The sequence below is a fragment of the Desmodus rotundus genome, chromosome 11, assembly GCF_022682495.2.
Source record: "Desmodus rotundus isolate HL8 chromosome 11, HLdesRot8A.1, whole genome shotgun sequence".
In the NCBI taxonomy this organism is placed as follows: Eukaryota; Metazoa; Chordata; class Mammalia; order Chiroptera; family Phyllostomidae; genus Desmodus; species Desmodus rotundus.
This window is the reverse complement of record NC_071397.1, coordinates 88,897,137-88,918,614: the sequence shown is the minus strand read 5'-3', so window position 1 is coordinate 88,918,614 and position 21,478 is coordinate 88,897,137. Positions and strand designations below refer to the sequence as shown.

General features: G+C 39.4%; 1 protein-coding gene across 3 annotated transcripts in view; it reads right to left on the bottom strand.

Moving 5' to 3' along the window:
* GRM1 (glutamate metabotropic receptor 1) overlaps positions 1 to 21,478 on the bottom strand; it is a 311,987-nt gene that overhangs the window by 78,928 nt on the left and 211,581 nt on the right. For all 3 annotated transcript variants that reach the window (XM_045189049.3, XM_024552208.2, XM_024552209.2), the window contains one exon: positions 489 to 724. In XM_045189049.3, coding sequence (XP_045044984.2) covers positions 489 to 724 — 236 coding nt within the window. The remainder of the gene's footprint in view (positions 1 to 488; positions 725 to 21,478) is intronic.

The window sequence follows — 21,478 nt, the reverse complement described above, 5'->3', positions numbered from 1 at the left end:
ATAGATGACAGCAGAGGTTCTTGCCACCAAAGCCCACATATACCCATGTTGGTGGTGCAGTCCTGGGTGACATGATCTCATCTTCTCCTGACTTGTATATTGAAGCAAGTCACACAAAAAAAAGCGGGGAGGGGATCAAACCAGAGCTGCTTACTTATGTCTGTGGCTAGCACTTACTAAGCATGCCTGCAATAAAATTTCTTCCCTCTGAGATACCTGAATTCTCGGTTTGCTTTTCCATTACTGGTGTTATTTCCTCTTACCATTTGGTCCACCAAAGACCTAAGTGGTCTTTCCAGAATGTAGAACACAAATCCAAGGGGCAATGCACACTCCCTCCTCACTACAGCTAGTTTATAAATTAAGATGGCAATTTAGTCTTTTTTTAATCTCCAGCTTCAGCACCCTCCACTCTCACTCAGCAAGCTGTAGTGAGGTTGTAGGAGATAACCAAACCTTGCAATTGTGATTTTGTGAACATGAGTTACCTGTGCAGATTCTTTTAAAGTTCGGGTTTTCCAGAAGGTGTCCTGGTAGGCGGCACTGGAATCGATGTTGCCAGAACTCAGGGAACCAGGGATTCCTCGTATTAGTGTCCAGCCTTAGTTTCAGGAAATAATCGTCAAATGACCTGACCTCTGGAGACTGCAGCTTTATTGTGATTCCCCCATTGGCTTCCACCTCATAACCTTCAATGACTTCATCTCTGTCTGCCCATCCATCACTAGAAAAAAGAAAAGAGAAAGAAAACTCAGGGTTGAGGTGGGGAGAGAGAAAGATAAACATCTCAAAATAGAGCTCAGGGTTGTGCATGAATGAAGCAATTCAGCAAGGCTGAATGAAGTCCATGTTAAGCCAGCATCGCTACCCATGAGTGACTTCTTATGGTGGAGAGTAAAAAGGCTGTGAAATAGTAATAATCCTGTTTGACTTTCACAGTAGTGAAAGTGGTGGCGAAGATGATGATAGTGAGAATTATAAGAGCTAACACCCATTGAGCATTTACTAGCCATCAGATCCTGTGCTTCTCAACTTTGTACTGAATAAGATGCTCTGGATCCAGGCAAAACTGGGGCATGGACCCAGGCAGTCTGGCTCTGAAGTCCAGTGCCCTTTACAACCAGACCACAAAGCCTATCAGTTCCCACCCAGGCCAGGAGAAAATAAGACTAGGGTACTCGGGGTCTTCACAATTAGAGCTCAGCAAGGTTTCGAGGTTGCAATTGAGACCATCCTACAAGTTGCATTGCATGAGGGAGAGCATCGCTTTAGCTCAGAAACAGGACAACCACAGATTTTGCTCCTACTCATTGTTCAATTTGCATTGCTTAGTAATGACCAGAGGCTTTTCCTTCTTCTAATGCTATTTCAAATCAGCAGCAGTGAAAGGAAACAATTTCATTCCCCAAAATAAAATAATCCTCCTGTTCACTGAGTGGGAGATCACTGTTATTTTATTCAGTGGATTTGAAGTTTTATTATTTGGTCCCCTTCTAGAACATTCATACCTTCCATGAATGATGTAGCTCCAGTTTAATTCAAGCATACATATATGCCAGGCTAACCCTTATGTGAGTGAGTGGTTGTGACCCCTCCCCAAGAAAGTGGCAAAGAAAAAGTGCACTCAAGAGAATTGAACAGGCAAAGAAGACTTTATTCAAGACTATTCCAATAGGCCAAAGGCTGAACATAATCTTCTAGAACAAAAGGTGGGAGGGCTTCTAAGTGCTGCGATGAGCTAGTAAGAACATGTTGGGGGACACTGGGCAGGGGGTATGTCTTGGTCAACATTTGTGTTCGGTAATTATCCTTTGTCTAAGTTACGCCCACCTTCCCACAGAAACTGGGGATAGAGGTTTGCTATCATTTTCGGTGATTCCATTTTGTAAGGATGGCTCCCAATTCCCTGAGAAAGAAATTTCTCTGTTACAAAACTTGCAAAAGGCTGGGGGACAATTCATACCTCAAAGGTATGGAGAAAGAATTATAATGGCATGTTTTGGGAAGTAAATATTCTAAGAAGGAAATGAGTTTTTCCTTCCTTCCTTCCTTCCTTCCTTTCTTCCTTCCTTCCATTTTTCCTCCTTCAGAATAACACCCACTATGTGCCAGGTGCTCTGCTATGCTCAGAATTCAATTGAGACACGCTACCCTTTGCCCCTACTGTTACAGACTTGAAGGGAAAACAAACACTAAACAAGAATTTTAAAAGCTATAAAGATATAGGAGAAGTGTCCAGTACCAGGGGGAAGGGCTTGAGGGTTTAACTTAGTCTGGTGTATACTATGTATGTGAGTGTGGGTGAGAGAGGGATGATTAGAAACAGCTTTCCTAAGAAAGAAATGTCTGATCTCAGATTCAAAGGTTTAGTCAGGTGAAGAGAGGGGGGAGGGATGTAGAAAATTCCTCGTAGATTATCTAACCCACAGCTCATTCAAGGACTTCAGAGAGGTGTTGAAGCTGGAGCACAGAGAGAGCCATGGCAGGAGATGGGGGACAGGCATAAATCCTACCCTAGGAACTGTTAGCCTCAGGGCTACAGGAAGTCCTCCTAGTGCCCTAAACCAATTTTTAATGAGGCCATTCAGCTCTGCTCCCGGGTCCTAAGTGACTTGAGCAGATTCTGGCAAGTCCTTCTCTAATCATTTACTATGGATGGCCCGGCACACTGATCAAAGAAAAAGAACACGAACTCATTTATCTTTCTATATGTTCTCTCTGCTCAGAAAAGCCCGGACTGGTTTAATTATTTAGATTTATCCGCATTCACGTCACAACTACATCTAAAGCCATTTGAAGGCCTGAGCCACAGTTCCTGTCCCACTGAAAAGAAAGGTAAAAATAAAACCAGTCGGGCTTTCAAGAAATTCTGCCTGGGAGTATATATTTAAAATCAAAACGGTTTCTAACTTAAAGAAAAGAATTACTTTTTTGACATAAAGTTTAGGCTTGAAATGTGTTTCTCCTCAGGGTTTAATATTATGTGAGAAATGTGTTTGTGTAGCCTGAAAAGGAACCTACAATTTTTTACAGTGAAATGAGCCTGATAAAATGTTTATTTGCATTTCATTTTTTTAATCTCAGTTTATAGATGCAAGTATCATATGTGAGTGCTGGAAGCAGAGAAAGTGTGATTTCCTGCCTTTTCCCCACCCGCACAGAGAAGCACATCGTAGGAATAAACCTTCGTCTATGAATACAGATGATTATAGAAGTCACATGATTGAGTGGCATGGGGCCATAAGTCCCCTTTGCTGTAGGTCAAGGCCCCGCCCCCTCACTTTGAATGACCCCTTTCCAAAGTTAGAGTTGGTGTTAAATCCAAGAGGTCACAAAATCAAGGAGAACCAGATGTGATAGAGAAATTCTTCAACTAGGATAACTTGGTTAACATCTTTTGAAGTGTGAGTTGCTAAAGTTTTGTGTGAGATCGTTAATCTATCACTGGTAAAGTGTTAGGAAATGCTAACAAATGAAAAGTAGCTGGAAAACATCCGTAAAGCAACTCCTGGATTTTATATATTTCAATTATTTTGTCTACCAAGCACTTGTCATATGTATTTACAGAGAATTTTGAAAGATTCTTGTTGTTTAGCTGTGCTGCAATTTTTTACTAGGGTTGTTTCCTGTGTGTGAATTCCCTGCCAAGCCCACTGGAAAAGACAGAGCCAGCACCTTGCCTGATACCTGGTGCAGGTGTTCTCCATTGCTGTTAACAGTGACAGTGGTTGCAGACTGCGCCTGACCGGAGATGGCCTGCAGGCACCCGCTCACCCCAAGTGTGTGTGGTGAGTCCTGCTGTGCTGGGGGCCCACCAGCCTCAGGTGGTGCTGATCTCTCTATGAGGCACATTCACGGCCTCTAGCAGCTTCTGCTGCTCCCTCTGGTTCCCCGTTATGAGTTCCCCTTCCTTTCTGGGGTGTGGAAATAAAACTGCACAATGTGGATGAACAGGGTGAACAGTGATTAGAAAGCTGCATGTCCTAAGTACAAGAATCTTTATTTCTTGTCCCTCCCTGCTCAACATTTATATGGGGCAATTCCTTCACAAGGCTGTTCTTCCCTTCCCAAAAAATCATTTTTCTAGTGCCTGTGAAATGTCACAATCTAAACATGAATAATAATATTTGTTCTACTTAGTACAGTTTTACATTAGCAACAGGAAATATTTATTCCTAACTCTACCAATTATAACTTGACAGAAGACGCATGAGTGTTACTTGTGTATCATATCAGTTAAAACAATCTAATAGGCAAATCAACAGTAAAAAAAAGAAATACAATGGCATTCATTTAAAAATTATTCAAAAGCATTTAAAAAATATCTACATTCAATTAAAATAATTACAATCTAGGGAGTAAAGCAATTTGATTTGTGTTATGAATTCAAGTAATTGCGTTTCCCTGATAATAAAACTATAGTTCTTTAAAAGTATTCTAGTGTTTCCCATCTAACTAGGAAACAAATAAAAGCACAATAAAAATAATATGGTAAGAGGGTGCAGCCAAGAGGGGGCCCAAAATAGGGATTTGTAATGGGGGTCCAGAGCTCAAGGTGCCCAGGAAATATTAGAAAAATAGATATAGGATGTCCTCACCCCCACAAGCCTGAGCCAGGGGAAGGGACACATGGAGCAGGGCCATTCAGAGCTGTTTTGTGTAGCAAAGCTGTGCAGCTAGCCTCTGGCATGGTCATTTAACATATCTATAACCTTTAACTGGTTTCATAGGTATGTGAAATAGCTGTTCTCATGCTTTGAGCCAGGGACAAGCGAGTGACTTCCACCCAAAATGTAGCTGGGAAGCAACTCCTCCAGGTTGCAGTGCCTGTGAGAGCTTGGAGAAGATTGGCTCCATGCCATGGGGCCACACCTGCCATGGGGTCACACCTGCCGAGAATTACTGTGGCAGCCCAGGAAAGCTGGAAGAATACGGGAATGCTGGCAGGTGTAACTGATTGTAGGAGGAGTCAGAAATGGGGCTGCAGAGGAAGACTGGCACTGGGATTTAAACCCAGGCTCAGCAGCCATACCAGGGTGAGGACCGCACGGCTTTGGCAGAGAAGGGAGAGAGGACCAAGCTGCTTTGGCAGAGTGGGGACCCCCTGGTGGCTACACAGCTGATGGAGCCAGGATCCTGAATCACGGACTTCTACTCTTTTTCCTGAGATACGGTACCCCAGGCTGGGCAGAGGGAGAAGGAAGGACTGTGTGCGTCTGTGGGTGTTCTAAAGGACATTAGTATTTTAATGAAGACATTAAGTCATTACCCTTAAGTCTGTATAACTTTTAAATAAATAATTCCTTTCCTTTTCACTAGTCTCTGGTATTGAGAGACGTCTTTCCTCTGGCGGCAGGCAAGGCGAACCTAGTAGGTGGGGGGCACCCCCAGGGCGAATGGGGGGTCCTTTCTGTAATAGTATATTGTTCACCTCTCCGGGGTCTGTTCTGTAACATATTTTTAAAAAACATGTAATCAAGCACAAAATTCTATAAATTACAATGCTAGCTATATTTACAAAGGGTGAAGAAATGTAGCATAATGTAATTTAAATTAAGCAATGCCACTTGTGGGAAATTTTATGGAGGGAATGGCAGCTTTCTTAATAATAACTCAGACTGGCTTTATTCATTCAACATTTCTTCACCAAGACTCTTGTTCATCTTACTTACTGTTGAGGATACATTGCTAAAAAGTGCAGGCAAGGCCCCTTGCCCAAGGCAATTACAGAGTGAGGAAGTCTGGCCACTGAATACGCAATAGCCATAGAAAGTTGCAAAGACTAAAAGGTAAGGGAGACAGGCTACAGGAGCACAGAGCAGGGGCGAGGGTCATGTCAAAGGAGATTCTCTTCGACAAGGGACACGGAAGATGAGACTGAAAGGATGAGTTGCAGTTACACAGGTAAAGAGGGAGAAGAGAGAGGGAGCCGCTGAAGAGGAGGCAAAGCTCTCAGACTGCAGCACGGCCATCGCTTTAACTTACAGTGTGCCAGGTATTACCTGCTAGGACAAGCATGGGTGGTGGCTAGCACCTTAACATCTTTGTTAAGGTATTGGGATTTCATTTTTATGCCGGTGATAAACTACTCAAATTTTAAGCAGGGATATGATGCAATTAGATTTGTTCATTTTAGAAAGATTATTCTAGAAAAATACCCAGAATGTACTTGTGAAGGTTCTTTCATTCATTAATCCTCAGACAAAAACTGTGGAAACACCCATAGATGTGTTTGCACACAGGTGCACACACATATGAACACGTGTGCACTAGCTCATTACATCATAATATGAAGGCACAGGGGAGGAGCTGATGCACCAGGAACTGGGGCAGTGGTCACAATTACTTTATATTCAACTTTAAAATTAGCTGCTGCTATTCCAACATGAATATAGAACTGGTTCGAAATGTAGACCTATTTATTTAATTATCCAGAACAGGCACTTAGAAGTCACTCAGTCCACTGGAAAGCAGAGAGAGTATGAGGGGTTATCTTCACCTTTGATTGTGCTGTCTTTTTAGAATTAGAACTCAGAGTTTCACTTCTACCCCTGTAGTGGTAAAAATGTAACCAAGGGGGAGGAGGAGATGGGAAGGTGTCACTGTGAAAGAGAAAAAATGAAGAGAAGGAGCTGAACCTCCAGGTAGAGATCAAGGTGAGATCATTTATTCTTACTTTCTTATGGGTTCTCACCCCTACCCCCCAGTCTACCTCTGGCATCTTGAGCCTGCAATCATCTACCACCCTGTAACCTTCCTGCTCTCCTAGCAGAAATGCAGGGCAACGGCATATGCTAATAAATATTGCACGTAACCATACAAATGTGAAGGCTAGTTCCTAAATCTACAGAGCAATTTTCACTTATCAATGACAATCTCAAGCCAGTGTGATAGAAGTGCGGGCCAATGCAGGGAATTACTTGTGGGCAAGTTCAATAGTTCCCCCTTCTCCATGGGGTATGCATTCTAAGACCCACAGTGAATGTCTGAAACCAAGGACAGTGCCAACCCTGATATACACAGCACTGTATTTTCTTTGCCATTCCTATGCCACCTATGATAAAGTTTAGTTTATAAATTTGGCATGGTGCGAGAGTAACAATTACTTCTAATAAAATAGAACAATTAAAAGGATAAATGAAGTTGCATGAACACAAGAACTGTGATTACAGAGTGGGCAGTCTGATAACCACTACAAAGTGACTAGCGTTTGGGTGGCATATGCAGCATGGATACACCGGACAAAGGGGAGACTCGCACCCTGAGTGGGACAGGGCGGGGCAGTGCAAGATTTCACCATGTTATTCAAAACTTATGAATTGCTTATTTCTAAAGTTTTCCATTTAATATTTTCAGACTGCGTTGACTGGGTAATGGAAACCAGGGAAAGCAAAACCATGGAGAAGGGGACACTACTCAAGGTCTTTTCCTTCCTTCAAATTCTACTGCCAAGGTAGCATCCTATTTTGTCTTTCATTCAGCTAACCCTGTAGTACAATATGAAAAAGACCCAATGATTCTACTTCTGTGAATATGTCCAGAGAATCCCCAAACACCAGTTCAAAAGAATATATGCACCTCTATGTTCAGAGCAACATTATTTATTAATACAACAGCCAAAATTTGGAAACAGTTTAAGTGCCATCAGTAGATGAGTGGATGAAAGAGCTGTGGTACATTTACACAGTGGAATACTATACAACAGTGAAAAAGAAGGAATTCTTACTTTTGTGACAGCATGGATGGAACTGGAGACTATTATACTAAGTGAAATAAGCCAGTCAATGAAAGGTGAATAGCATATGATCTCACCTATAACTGAAATCTAATGAACAAAATAAACTAAAATGCAATGGAATCAGAGACACAGACACATGGAACAGACTGATGGCTGCAGGAGGGCAAGTAGGGTCTGGTTGAAAGAAGGGGAAGGGGCTAGACAACGAGCATGTATGAACGACCCACGGACATGGACAACAGTGTGGGGATGGACTGTGTGGGCTGGGTGGAGGGAGGCAAGGGGAGGGGAAAAGTAGGACAAGTGTAATAATATAAATAATAAAAAATGTTTAACTTTCTAAAAATTGTTTTAAAAAATATAAATAAATAAAAGACAAAAAAGAATTGATTACATAAACTTTCTAAACCTCAGTTTCCTCACCTATAAAACATGGATGGAAATGGTATGAACCCCTTAGAGCTATGTAAGAACTAAATCAGATAATCCGTGTAAAAAACTTAGCACAATGTCTAGCACATGATTAGTCTTACTAGATGTTAAATGTACTTCATCATCAATCTCCTCATGATCCAACCAATGAACTAAGCTAGATGTACATTTGGGAAAGACTTCTCTACAAAAGTGCTACTTTGTGGTCCAGGGATTGGTTGCCAGCTCATGAATTATTTGTTACCAGTGGGTGAGGTGGTAAGTATACAGAGACTTAGAATAAGCATTTAGAAAAATTGATAGCAGGCAGACATGGTTGTAAAACCTGAGACTATGACTGGTAAACTCACATCACTAAATACAGTATAAACATTTAGTTTTTTAATTCACATGGTGAGTTGCCTGTGGATAAAAGCTGTGTGTATATCAAATGCAGTAGAACTCTGTTACAAAGTGTGATATTTTGAGGTTACTTTGCCAAGGGTAATCCAAAAGGATCTAAATATCTGCGAATATATACACAGTTATTTTTATAAATTTATATTTATAATTACTTTAAATTTTAATCAAGCCTATTTTATAACTTGGCATAAGATTACATTCTAAATTAGAAAAATAAAATTTTCATTATTTATTAATTCAAATTATGTATGGCCACATTAGCTTCACCAGGCTTTTTTATTTTTTACAAGAAAATAACGGATATGCTGAATGTGGCAACAGTAGTATACAAATGTGCGAATGAAAGTAATTCCATAGAAATGAGGGCAATGAAATTTACCTAAAAATATATCAGCTCACATATTGAATTTGGTATTTATCCCTAATTGATGGCAATGTGCTAAAGACCATAAGATATTATTTGCAGAGCCATTTTAGCTGATAAATTCATGAAATTATCAAAATTCATCAATTATTTACACAAATAATAAAGGATTAAATTTAAATAATTTAAATAAATAAATCTTTGAAAGAAAAAGTGTTGCATTAAAAAGCAGATAGAAGCATATGTTCAATATTCTACACATAGATACTAGTGTCTCGTGAGTTTTGCGTGAAGCGGCATTTTGGGCTAAGACTCATAGACGTAGAGTTGCCGAGACAATAGTGAATTGCTGCATCAAAGATATCCTCTTGGAAACATTCGGTGACTGGTAAAGCAGGTAGGTCAAGTGCTACTTTCTGATGCCATCACAGCTCGATGACTTCCAGAGCTGCCTAATGTGTCAAACCAACTCATTGAATAAATAAAGCTGGCAAGGCATTCGTTCACTGTAACTGGATAAATGTGCATATTTTGCTCCTGCGGTACTTCCAGTAGTATCCGTGCAATTTGAAAATAATGAGAGTTGAAGGAACAGATCGCTGCTGTAATTTAAATATTTTAGCTTCATGGCTGAGAAACATAATTAGCCCTAAATTTTATAAAATAATGGAGGACATGCCAACAAATGTGGTTGACAGTTTGTATAAGGCTATGTTCTGCTGTCGCCACTGCTAACGTCAAGAAAATGTTCTTGAATAGTTACCCAAGTTAAGTAGCTTGTGAAAAAATAGAAATCAATTTTTCCATTTCCGCGATGCCTCCCTTACTGAGAATGGCTTGGTTTAAAAAGAGACGTCAGCTGAAGTGAACAACGCCTAGTGACACCATACCAATTTTGAATTATGTAAGAAACAACGTATAGGAGGCAGCAGTCATGGGTTCATCAGAACTGATGGTTAGCATTTCTCAGAATTCTGTGCTCAGTGAGTTCACATTGGGAGGTTGAAATTAACCAAGATGGATATGTACTTCAAAGACATCAGTAAATACTACAAATTAGGGCATCTTTGTCATTTTTCTTCCCTCCGTAGAGCCAGTTATTGATATGGAGCCTGACCACAAACAGCTACTATTGGTATTGAGGGGAGAGGTTATGTCAAGAGTGTTTGTACTACCGACCGAACTCTCAGTCCTTTGCAGATGGGAGCTCAGTTAGGCCCCAGCATTGAAACATATCATTAGGAAAGACTGACTTGCTCTTTTGACTGATATCTCTGATATATTCAATGATCTTTATATTTCCAGGAGAAGAAAGAATTCAATTTTTCTTCAAATGGAAGCTGTATCAAAGGACAAAATTAAAAGTTAGAAACTCCAAAAACCAAAATTTTAATAGATAGTTAAATCACAATTTTAATTACAAATAACCATTAATGAGTAAAACAAGGTCTTGGTATTATCATCTGTGAAGTGTTGTCAGCAAATACTTTATGAATTTGATTGCATTAGTCTCCTTGGGCTGCCATTACAAAGTACGGTAGACTGGTGGCTTTATTAACAGAAATTTATTTTCTCACAGTTCCGGGGAGTGTCCAAGATCAAGGTTCCAACTGCCTGTTTCTGGTGAGTGTTCTCTTCCTGGCTTGCAGACTTTGTCCTTACATGGCCTTTCCTTGGCTCGAGCTCGCTCTCTCTCTCTCTCTCTCTCTCTCTCTCTCTCTCTCTCACACACACACACACACACACACACACACACATACACACACACACACAGAGGGAGAGAGGGAGAGAGGGAGAACAAACTCTCTCTTGCTTTTTTTCTTAATAAAGGCACTAATCCTAGTTGATCAGGATCACCCACCCTTATGGTTCTATTTAACCTTACTTACCTTATCTAAAGGTCTTATTTCCAAATAGCCATGTCGGAGGTTAGGACTTCAATGTGTGCATTTAGGGGTGGGGGCCACAATTCAATCCATAGCAGATGGAATGTTATTAAATTTGTTACTCATTTTAAAAATTCTTATGTAAGAAATTAATGTATCCATAATTCATTTATTTCATCAAAAGATAATTTAAATTGAACTAAAACCTCATGGGATATATTGTTGGAACTGGCTACTGATAAAATATTGAAGATGACTTTTGAAAATATAGCATCATTTGCTTTACTTGGTCGGGGTCAAAAGTTAAAATGAAGACCCCCTGCTTGTTGAAACAGTCGTAAAATTTCTGCTTTCATTTTCATCAACAGATTTATGTGAGGCTGGTTATTTTATGAGGAATGTTATAAAAAACAAAGTAACGAAGCAATTTACATATGTGCAAATGTCATTGTTAATCCAACCCAAATTAGAGAATTTAATAAACTCATTTGTCATAATGTAATATGTAAATATTCATATGTATGGTGTTTATTCAAAGTGTGCCTACGGGTATTTAACATAGGGAATGCCTACTTTACTTACAACTTTTTATTTACAATTACAGAACATCTAAATTCGTGCATATATTAGGAATTTTCTCTACCAATCACCTACACTCATACTTTCAATGAGCAATAGGTACAGTTTCTGTGATTCTTTCCTCTTTTGTCTTGTTTTCATTATTTTTACTGAAGTGAGATTTTATGTTGAATCTGATAATACAAATTTGGGCTTGTATTTTGCATTTCTTTATACTATATTTGATTTCTTAGTAATTTATTTTTATTGTATTTTACCAAAGTATTGCACAACTCCACACTAGATTGGAAATTTTTTAAGAAAAAGAAAATGAAAAGAGCAAGTTCGAGAAGCACCGTTCTAGAAGATCTCTCTAGCCTTTGTGAGTTAGAAATTGTTAAGGTGAAGATGATGCCATCACACCAGTTCAAAAAAGGGATCCTTCAGAAACCGCATCTTAGTGCTTATGATAAACGAAGCCCTGGCCACCAAGTAGAAACTTTCATTTTCCTGGAAGGCAGTGGTGGCTTCATTCCTTCGGGCAACATTGTACAGATCTAAATTATCACTCTTTTTGCTCTTCATTTTAAATCCCTGGCTGTTTTATTGCTGTTGAACCTTTATCTTTCAAGTCCCTATGTCATCGGAGGGAAAGGCTGCATTATACCAGATAATTGGTACGAACCAGCTGAAGGGAGGCAAGAGACCCATTAGAAAAAGAATGCAATAAGGAGCTGGAGTGATTCTGATTAAAGCATAAATCAGATCCTGGTGCTCCTCTGCTTAAAACCCACCAGTGTGTTTCCACCCCACCCCAAGCCTTTCAGTGAGCTTTAAAGGGTCCACCCACCCCACCCTAATTGCTTCTCTTCTCCCTCCCCTGCTACCTTCTGATCTGCCCCAGCAGACTGGCTACCTGCCACCCACAATGAGTCAGGGAGACCCTGGCCTCAGGGACTTTGCCCTGGCTATTCACAGTGCCTGACATTCTGGAATTCTCTTCACTTGGATAGTTACATGGCTCATTCTTTTCCTTCCTTCATGTCTGCTAAAATATCACATTCTCAGGAATGGTACTCCTATTTAAAATTGTGTCCCTTCTCTCTATTCCTTTTCTCTACTCCTCTTTTTTCCTTTAAAACTTGTCACTATCTGACGTTGCATATAAATATATTTTCTATATCTTTCCAGTACAATTAAAGTTCCACATAAACAGAGAGGTTCTTGTCTTCTTTGTTCTCTTACACAACCCCAGAATTTATAATAGTTCTCGCCTCAAAGTAGGTGCTCATTATAAAGTTTTTAGGTGAATTAATGAATTAGTGGATAAAAAAACCCTCTGTGAACTAATTTGTGCTCAAAAATTCATGTAGAATACTATAATCGGTGTATGCAGGAGGTGGCCCATATCAGCTGGAAAGAGCTCCCTGTTAGGGTTGTCACCTCCTGTGGGTGGGTTGAAAATGACCATCATGAGGACATTTACTTTATGGGTATATCAGATTCCATAACAAAGCTCCACAATCTGGGTGGCTTAGAATAATAGACGTTTACTCTCTCATGGCTCTGGAGGCTGAAAGGCTGAAATCAGGCAGCCAGCAGGGCCCTGCCATCTCTGAGTCCAGGGAGGATCCCTGGCTTCTCTGAGCTCTTGGTGGCCATTGATCCCTGGCTCTCCACAGCTTGCCACTGCGTCTGTCCAGTCCTTGCCTCTGTTGTCACACGGTGTTCCCCTGTGTGTGTCAGTGACTGTGTCTCTTCTCTACTTATTAAGATATCAGTTACATTGGATCAAAGGCCTGCCCTACTCCAAGCTAACTGCATTTGAACTAATTACACTGTAACAATTCCATTTCCAAATAAGGCCACATTCTGAGGTGCTGAGGATTAGGAATTCAACATATCTTTTGAAAGGACACAATTCAGTCTGTAACAATGAGCAAACACTTCTGGTTAAGCTTCATTGGTCTGTTTCATTTTGTCCAGAGTCGGTGGTTAAACATAAACAGTTTAACACTAGCTTTAACGGGCTGCGACGTTTTCTCTGAAATGTGAGATTAGCTGTGAACTTCTGACACATTAGATGACCTAACATGATTTAAATGATGTTTGTTTAGCCTAAAATATCTCTCATAAAAATTAAGAGCTATTGTTTAAAAAATAAGCAGTTATTCTTTGTGAAAGATATTGTTACATAATTAATACATTTAGATTATTTTACCTTTCTTCCTCAAGAATAGGTAATTACATAAGAAAGATCAAAAATTATAAAATACCACCAAAAAACTGACAGTAACACTCATTGTCTAACAGATACCATTAATTTGAAAAAAACACATGTATAGTTTATCCTGCAGTTATTTGAATTTTTAAACAATAATTCAAAGCTTTTGCATTAGAATCAGACATATGTACTTATGTATACTTTAGGACCCTTAGCTTTGAGTTGTTCATAATAAAGTGATAAGCTAAGTTGTATCTGGGACTTATTAAATTATTCTAATAATGTAAGAAAATGAATACAAACATACCATATATCTGCATGGTACTTTGACTTTACATTTCATGTAATTCATTTAGAGTACATATTTTTAACCATGTTACATTTTAATGATATTTTTTCCATTTCTACATCCTCCAACATTAACTGATTCTAATCTTTACATTCTTTCACTTAATAAATATCAGATTTCACTGACATCCTACTTAGGGCCAAGCATAGCCAGGTCCTGAGAATACATTAATGAATGAGATTGGAAATGTCCCTAGTCTCATTTAAATTCATTAGCTGGGTTTCCACTTCTAGCCAAGACACAGTAACAAGTACCAAATTTACTCTTCAGTGTGAAACAACTAAAACACTGGACAAAATATATCAAACAAAGGCTCCCGAGACACTTTACATCAGACCATGAAGGACGGCGATCTCCGTTGGGTGAGCCCTACAACTTTTTGAGCCCACTGCCTAGATGTTTTCAGATCATAGCACCACAGTGGGAGGAGGAGGAGGAAGAAATGACTCAGGCACAGTGCTGTGGATTCACTGAGTCAAGTGGATGGAGCTGAGCATCAGGGGAAACCAATTATTGGCCAGAGCTCAGAAGGCAAAATACTGGAGTGAGGAGAGCTGCAAAGAGTGAACCATCTACAGTGCTTCTCCCTAACAAATTCAGTTGGATATTTATTACCCAGCCCACGCATGTGATGAAGTTACCTAAGGCTGGGGAAACAACCAACCAAAAGAACATGAGGGAATACTGCCTGGAGGACAAAGGGAGCTGAGCGTAGTAACTATGTCCAAAAGCCAGAATGGAAAAGCTAAGGTTCTCCAAGGTACTGGCTAAAGTCCTGAGAGGGTCTTGTCTCAATAGTTAGGAAAAATTAGCCCTAGACTAACTGTGACTCTGGTGCTGTCTAGCAAAGCTAAAAGCAAAATGGGAAAGGACCAAATTATTTCTATCTTCACCTGCTCCAAGAACTAGCTCAAGAATATTTTTAGAAATACAAAATATCCAGTACTCATCAAGGTAAAATACACAATTTCTGGAATCCAGTAAATATTACCAGACATATAAATTCCTATGAAGAATGAGGGAGGAAAAGAGATATTAAAGTAGCGGATAATAAAGGATGATCACATGCTGACGCAGATTAGGTAGAGAATTTATCAAAGAACCATGTGATATGGTTAAAGAGGAGCGTATTTTACGTCAGGTGGCTGGGGAGAGCCCTGGACAGTCAGGGAAGCATCTCTGAAAAGATGACACTTAACCTGAGACCTGAGCTGTGTAAACACAAGCACCGTGCGAGCGTCACAGGGAAGAGGGTTTTAGGCAGCCCACGCAAAGGTCCTGAAGTAGGAAGCAGCAGCTGCGGCTGAAGGTCACCCACTTCCGCAGAAATGTAGGCTCAGAACCTTTATTTACATTTATCAGAACAGAAAAAATATTTGAATAATTTTCTGGTTTTCAGCTGTCTACCATATATTGGATATTCTCTAACATACCTTAAATTTTTAAGTGCTTTCAGTGTTTTTAAAGTTTTTTAAGAAAAGAACTATGTTTGAACGAGAAGGTGGTCTCATTTTAGTTACCTAGCCTGATGAGCGAGTGGCCCTGTGGAACTCAGTGAGGCCAGCAGAGCTCAGGAGCGGGCACAGCCCTTGCTTTTCCCTCGAGCTGCGCACCCTATTTTCCGTGTAGTTACGAGCCCAGATATACCTCACTGATCGCGTGGCAGAGATATCCCAAGTGCTACTCAGAAAAATCTTAAAATCTTGTTCCGAGGGAACTCAGTATGGCTCCACAATCATCTTGTGTTATAGTAAACTATTGGCTATAGGATTCTACATACACTAGGTCATAACGGACCCTTTTGGAACATAATTCTTGAAGGTGTGAATGAAATTGAAGCTGTAGCTTTTGACTGCACTAGAATTAAAAGTAAGCTTATCCAACAGGTCCTATCTCGTCACTAAAACTTCCATTACCATTTATCTTTTAGGGACCTTGGGTTCTAAAGCAGCCCAGGGGTTGAAATGAGGGCTCCACTTAGAGACCATGGACTGGAAGCGAGACCTATGCAAAGTCCTTGAGGGAAGACAATGTATACCCAGTTGATTTAATGCCACGTGGGAAAAGGTATCTAAGTACATGGAAGCAGGGAAATCGGGGTCATGAGTAACACTCAGTGAGTAGTTTATAAAATGACACTAGAAAATGAGGGAGTGATGAAGATGTTGAGTTATTCTCAGAAATGATGTTTGGACAATTTCTAGCATTGCAGGGTCAGCAGGTGGTTAGGGTGGAACTTCCAGATGAGAGGCCGTAGGCACCAAGAACGATTCATCAGTGCTGCAGGTAACATAACTTCTGTCCTCAGTAAATACTGTGGAAGGAAGGGAGGAAGAAAGGAAGAGAGGGAGGAAGAGGCAAAGAAGGGCTAAGAAATGAGCACGTGATGCCCACAGTGGTGGGGACTCAGCAGTACATATACAGAGAGTTAACCTTCCAGTGCTGCTGTCCCACTCGTGTACTCTGAGGTGCCAACCAAGCTTTCAGGCTCTTTTGCATTTATTTTTATTAAAGTGACTTATTTTTCTTATTCGAACAAAAGGTCAAAGCACAACAATTTGGGGCTTTTCAGAAGTGAAGCCAATGGTTTAGTAACTTCATAAATGAACTCTTTTAACAAACCCAATGCAAATTATTCTGCTCTCTAATTTATATCATCTTAATTGTTCAAACTACTGATTTTTTTTCATTAAAAGAAGGGTTTTTCTTAAAATTGCTCAAATGTCTCAAAATGAGGTCAACTAAGTTGATACAAATATCACTGTTACTACAATTACCTAGAACTACAGAGTAAAATGTAATCAAAACACGAAAAGTAATTCCAGGAGCTAGAAATGGTGAAAGGAATCAAATCCAAACAATAAGCATGAAGTAATGAAACAGCAGCCCACACAAGTTTGGCCTCCACAAAGGGGGGCCCTAGAGAATTGGAAATGGGTTCTAACATCCATCTGTGATGTGACAGATGGTTTCATAAACCACGAAGTCAGGCTGTTGAAGCTAACACCCTGGCATAAAGCTAGGAGGCTTGACAGGCTACAGAATCCAATAGTGTGGAGCTGAAAGTTTGCCCACCAGACTGAGGAGACTTGTAGTAGGTCCAGGAGTTAAGATTGAAAAAACATAAAAGAAAGTCACAAACACTTGTATGGTTCTGAAATTTACATAACCTATACAGTATTACAGAAAGTATTTTTAAAAAACTGCTCTAAGATTATTGAAAATCCCTAGAATACAAATGAAATGCCATTGGAATCCAATATTTAAATATACTTTGAAAATCTAGGGAGCTCTGAATGCTCATCAAAAAATAAACCTTGTCTCAGTAAGCTCATAGTAACACACACACACACCAGATTATTAAACTAACATAAAAGTTGAAAATAAAAAGATGTATAAGAGTACAGTAGATATGTATTTAAATACCATATGATCTCATGTATAAGTGGAACCTAGTCAACAAAACAAACAGGCAAGCAAAATAGAACCAGAAACACTGAAATAAAGAACAAACTGACAGTAATCAGAGGGGAGGGTGAAGGGGATAATGGGGGAAAGAAAGGGAAGGTTCATCAAGGAACATGTATAAAGGACCTATGCACAAAGCCAAAGGTGGGTAGGATTGAGGGTGGGAGGTGGGGGGATGGGGCAGGGGAAAGTGGTAGCGGGAAAATGGAGACAACTGTACTTGAACAATAAAAAATAAAGGAAAGAATGAACAGAAACCAGGTAATGCCAATGCTAATATCAGAGAAGAAAAAATTCAAGGGAAAAAGCCTGTCTGAAGTTCCGCTGATCAGCCACTTTAAATTCATCTGAAACATGAATTCCCCGCTGTCAGGTAACAATATACAGGTCCAGGGGATTTAGATGTGAGCATCTTTAGGGGGCCATCATTCTGACTATCACACTCTGCCTTCTGGGACACAAATATTCACATCAATCCACATGCAAAATGCATCTACTCTATCATCTCAAAAAGCGTCAACCCATTACAACATTCATTTAAGTCCAAAATCTCATCATCTCAAAATTTCCAAGTTTCATCATTTAAATTATCTATATCAGGTATGGGTAAGACCCCATCCATCTTGGGGCAAAACTCCTCTCCACCTGTGAACCCGTGAAATTAGGAAACAAGTTGTCTGCTCCCAGAGACATTGGATGCCAGATAGAAATATTCCCATGCCAAAAAGACACAGAATGGAAGAAAAAATAGAGTCACCAATCCCAAGCAATTTCAAAATCTAGCTGGGCAAGCAACATAGGTTTCAAGGCCTGGAATCATCTTCCATGCTCCAGGCCCTGCCTTTTGGGGCAAGGCTCTCTGCCCATAGTGATAGATTTCCATTTCTAGGAATTACAGCACTTGTTTTCAGTGGAATAGTAGATCAGCCAATTTCCTACCTGTACATTTTGTGAGTCTGACCGTTTTATTTCACACTCTCATTGTCCCTCGTAGTCAAAGCTGCCCATGCTTCATGTTGGTAGGACACACTCAAAAACGCTGCAGGTCTCATGTATATGTCAAGGAAATTTGTCCCATTAGACACAAAAATCTTTCTTAGATAATCTTGACTCTACTTTGCCTTCTCGAGAGACGGCTGAGGGGATCTGTGCATAGAATGTCTAATCTCCTCAAAGAGCTTAGTGTAAGACTGAATACTCTGACCTTTGACCATTTTGACGCACTAGCAAAAGGTTGTCCAGCCACAGTCTTGGCTTTCTTTCCACAGCACTCTTCCCTGACAGTGGAAATCCTAATTTTAGCATATTCACAATCCAGACAGGTTGAGGATTTCTCAATTCATTCATTTTTGCCCAACGTATCTTCCTTCCTCAAAGTATCTCCTTCCTCTCACATTTTACTATAAAAGCAGCCAAAAGAAAGTAGGATGCACCTTTAACACTTTGCTTGGACATCTCCTCAGCTATATATCCAAATTTATAATTTATAAGTTTTGCTCTCCATATAACTGTAGGACACTATTTAGCTGAGTCTCCTGCCACTATATAACAAGAACCCTCTCTCCTTCACTTTCTAATAACATGCTCTACATTCCCATGTAAGCCTTCCCCAGCAGTGCCTTTAACATCCTTATCTCCACCAACTGTCTGCTCACAATGACTTATGTATCCTCTAAGTCTAAGACAGACGATATGTTTCTTCTATCCGGCTCCCCCTCACATTCTTCTGAGTCCTTACGGGCAAAATCATTAATACCCATATTTCTACTAACATTCTACTCAAAGCAATCTATGCTTTTACTATCATGCTCCTTAAAATTCTCCAGCCTCTGTCCATTGCCAATTCCAAGTTCATTCCATATTTTTATGTGTTTAGACATCAGAACTGCAATCCTAGGTACTAAGATATGTATTAGTTTTTTACTTCTGATGTAACAAATTATCACAATGTTGATGGTTTAAGACAATACAAATTCATTATCTGCTTACATAATTATATGTTAGTTACATAAATTAAGTTATTTGCATGTGATTCATCATAATACGGTTCTAGATGTAAGAACTCCAAAATGGGTCTTATTGAGATAAAATCAAAGTGTTAACAGGGTTCTATTCCTTCTGGAGACAATTGGAAAACATCTATTCCTCTTTTTTCCAGATTCTCCCGGCTGTCTTCATTCCTTGGCTTGTGACACTCTTTTATTTTCAGAGCCAGAAATCTCATCCCTCTGACCTCTTCTCCCACCATTATTACTCCTTCTCCAAATCCCTGCCACCCTTTCCCTTATAAGGACCCTTGATCAGCCCACACAGACAGTCCAGGATAATCTCCCCTATCCTCCATCTAACTACATCTGCAAAGTCCCTTTTGGCAAGATAACATACTCCCAGGTTTTAGAGATTAGGACATGGTCATCTCTTCATTTGTTTGTTTATGTTTTCTGCCTACCACGGAGAGTAAGTGAGAGGAGGTAACTGTCGAGGTGAGTGTTGGAGTAAGTGTTGTCCAGTCAGACAACTCAAGGGTCGTGCAAGTCAGAATGAGGTGTCATAAAATAAGGAAATTACATAAGGGATCACATTCCTGGAGAATGAGGCACTAGAGGCTGTACAGCAGAGAGGCCAAAGTCATACTGTAAACATGGTCTAGGTCCCCATTATCAAGGGGTGCCACCTTAGGCTACGAAGCTCACACTTTATGCTGGGTACAGTGGATAATTATTTTAAAGAAAAGAGCAACATCATAAAATCTATTTTAGAGATAGCTCTGGTGGCCGTGCAGAAGATGGATAGAGTATGAAAGCCTATACAAGTAGCCATAAATATTTGATTTATGAGTTGAACTAACAAGTAATATGATTTTGTATGCGTACCTTAAGACCCTCTTAAATGTGGTAAATAATTTCATGCCAAATTATTTCATACAGTAATAAACTGTAGAAAAAGCCAGGAGGTTGTACTGAAATTGTTTCATAAAGCCCCCAGCCAAAATTTGGGGAAGAGGATACAAGCCCTTATATTAAAAAAAAAAAAATCTATTTCTTGGCCAATCGCCAATAGCTTTAGAGCAAAATTAAAGCAATAATCTAGATATGTAAGCAAAGATTTCCCTCAACACCTCTGAAGCTGTCATTTTCTTCTGAGTTAAATTATTGGATTACGTGTCTACACTAATCAAACATAAAGAATAGTTGTTTATCTTATCATCTCATTTAGTGTTTACACATCACTAAAATATTTGATTTTCACTGTAGTTGTCCCTAGAGGGATAATATGCTTGCCACTTAACAATGTTTTCCTTTGAGTTTCTTTACTAATTCTCAAAAGTGTACACACGAGCCTGTCGGGTTTTAGGCTTTTTTTCAGGAGCAGTGCATTCTGTCGGGAATTTTTATGATTTTTTTTTTTTGCAACCAGCAGAGGCCATTAATGACAGTTGAATTAGGCTTTTTTTTAAAGTTGATTTTCAAGTCCCTTCCAGCAAAAACTGTGAAAAACTGAGCTTTCCAATGCTTCCACTCCTTCCCTCTGTCTAAGCACGAAGCCCTCTGAGTCAGTGCATTGAAATCCCAACTGAAAGCGACTCCTCTGCTGACCCACTGGCGACACCTAAGCCACTTATTCTCCCGGATTCCAGTGATTCATTTAAGAACTGGAATTTACGGAATTAATGAAACAAGAGCACTCTGATTGAGTTTATAGATAAAGTCCTAAAATTTTATCAATGAATTAAGTTTAAAAAAAAATTAGCAAGTAGAGATGCTATGTTGCAGTAACGTGCTCTTTAAAAATAAAACCCCTTTAAAGCAAAGTATCATTTGATAAATAAAAAAGTGCATCATCACTTAGCTCTTTCCCATTTTGTACCTTTTTTGTATATTGAGTTTTCTTAGATTAGACAACTTTTGGAAATTTGGAGGAAATTTTAAATGCTTAGTTATCATATATTTAGATTATAACTGTGACTTTTTAAATCATTAGAATTTATAGAATTTTTAGCATATAAAATTATTTAAATGCAATATTTTTATAAAAGATCATAATAAATTAAATGTTG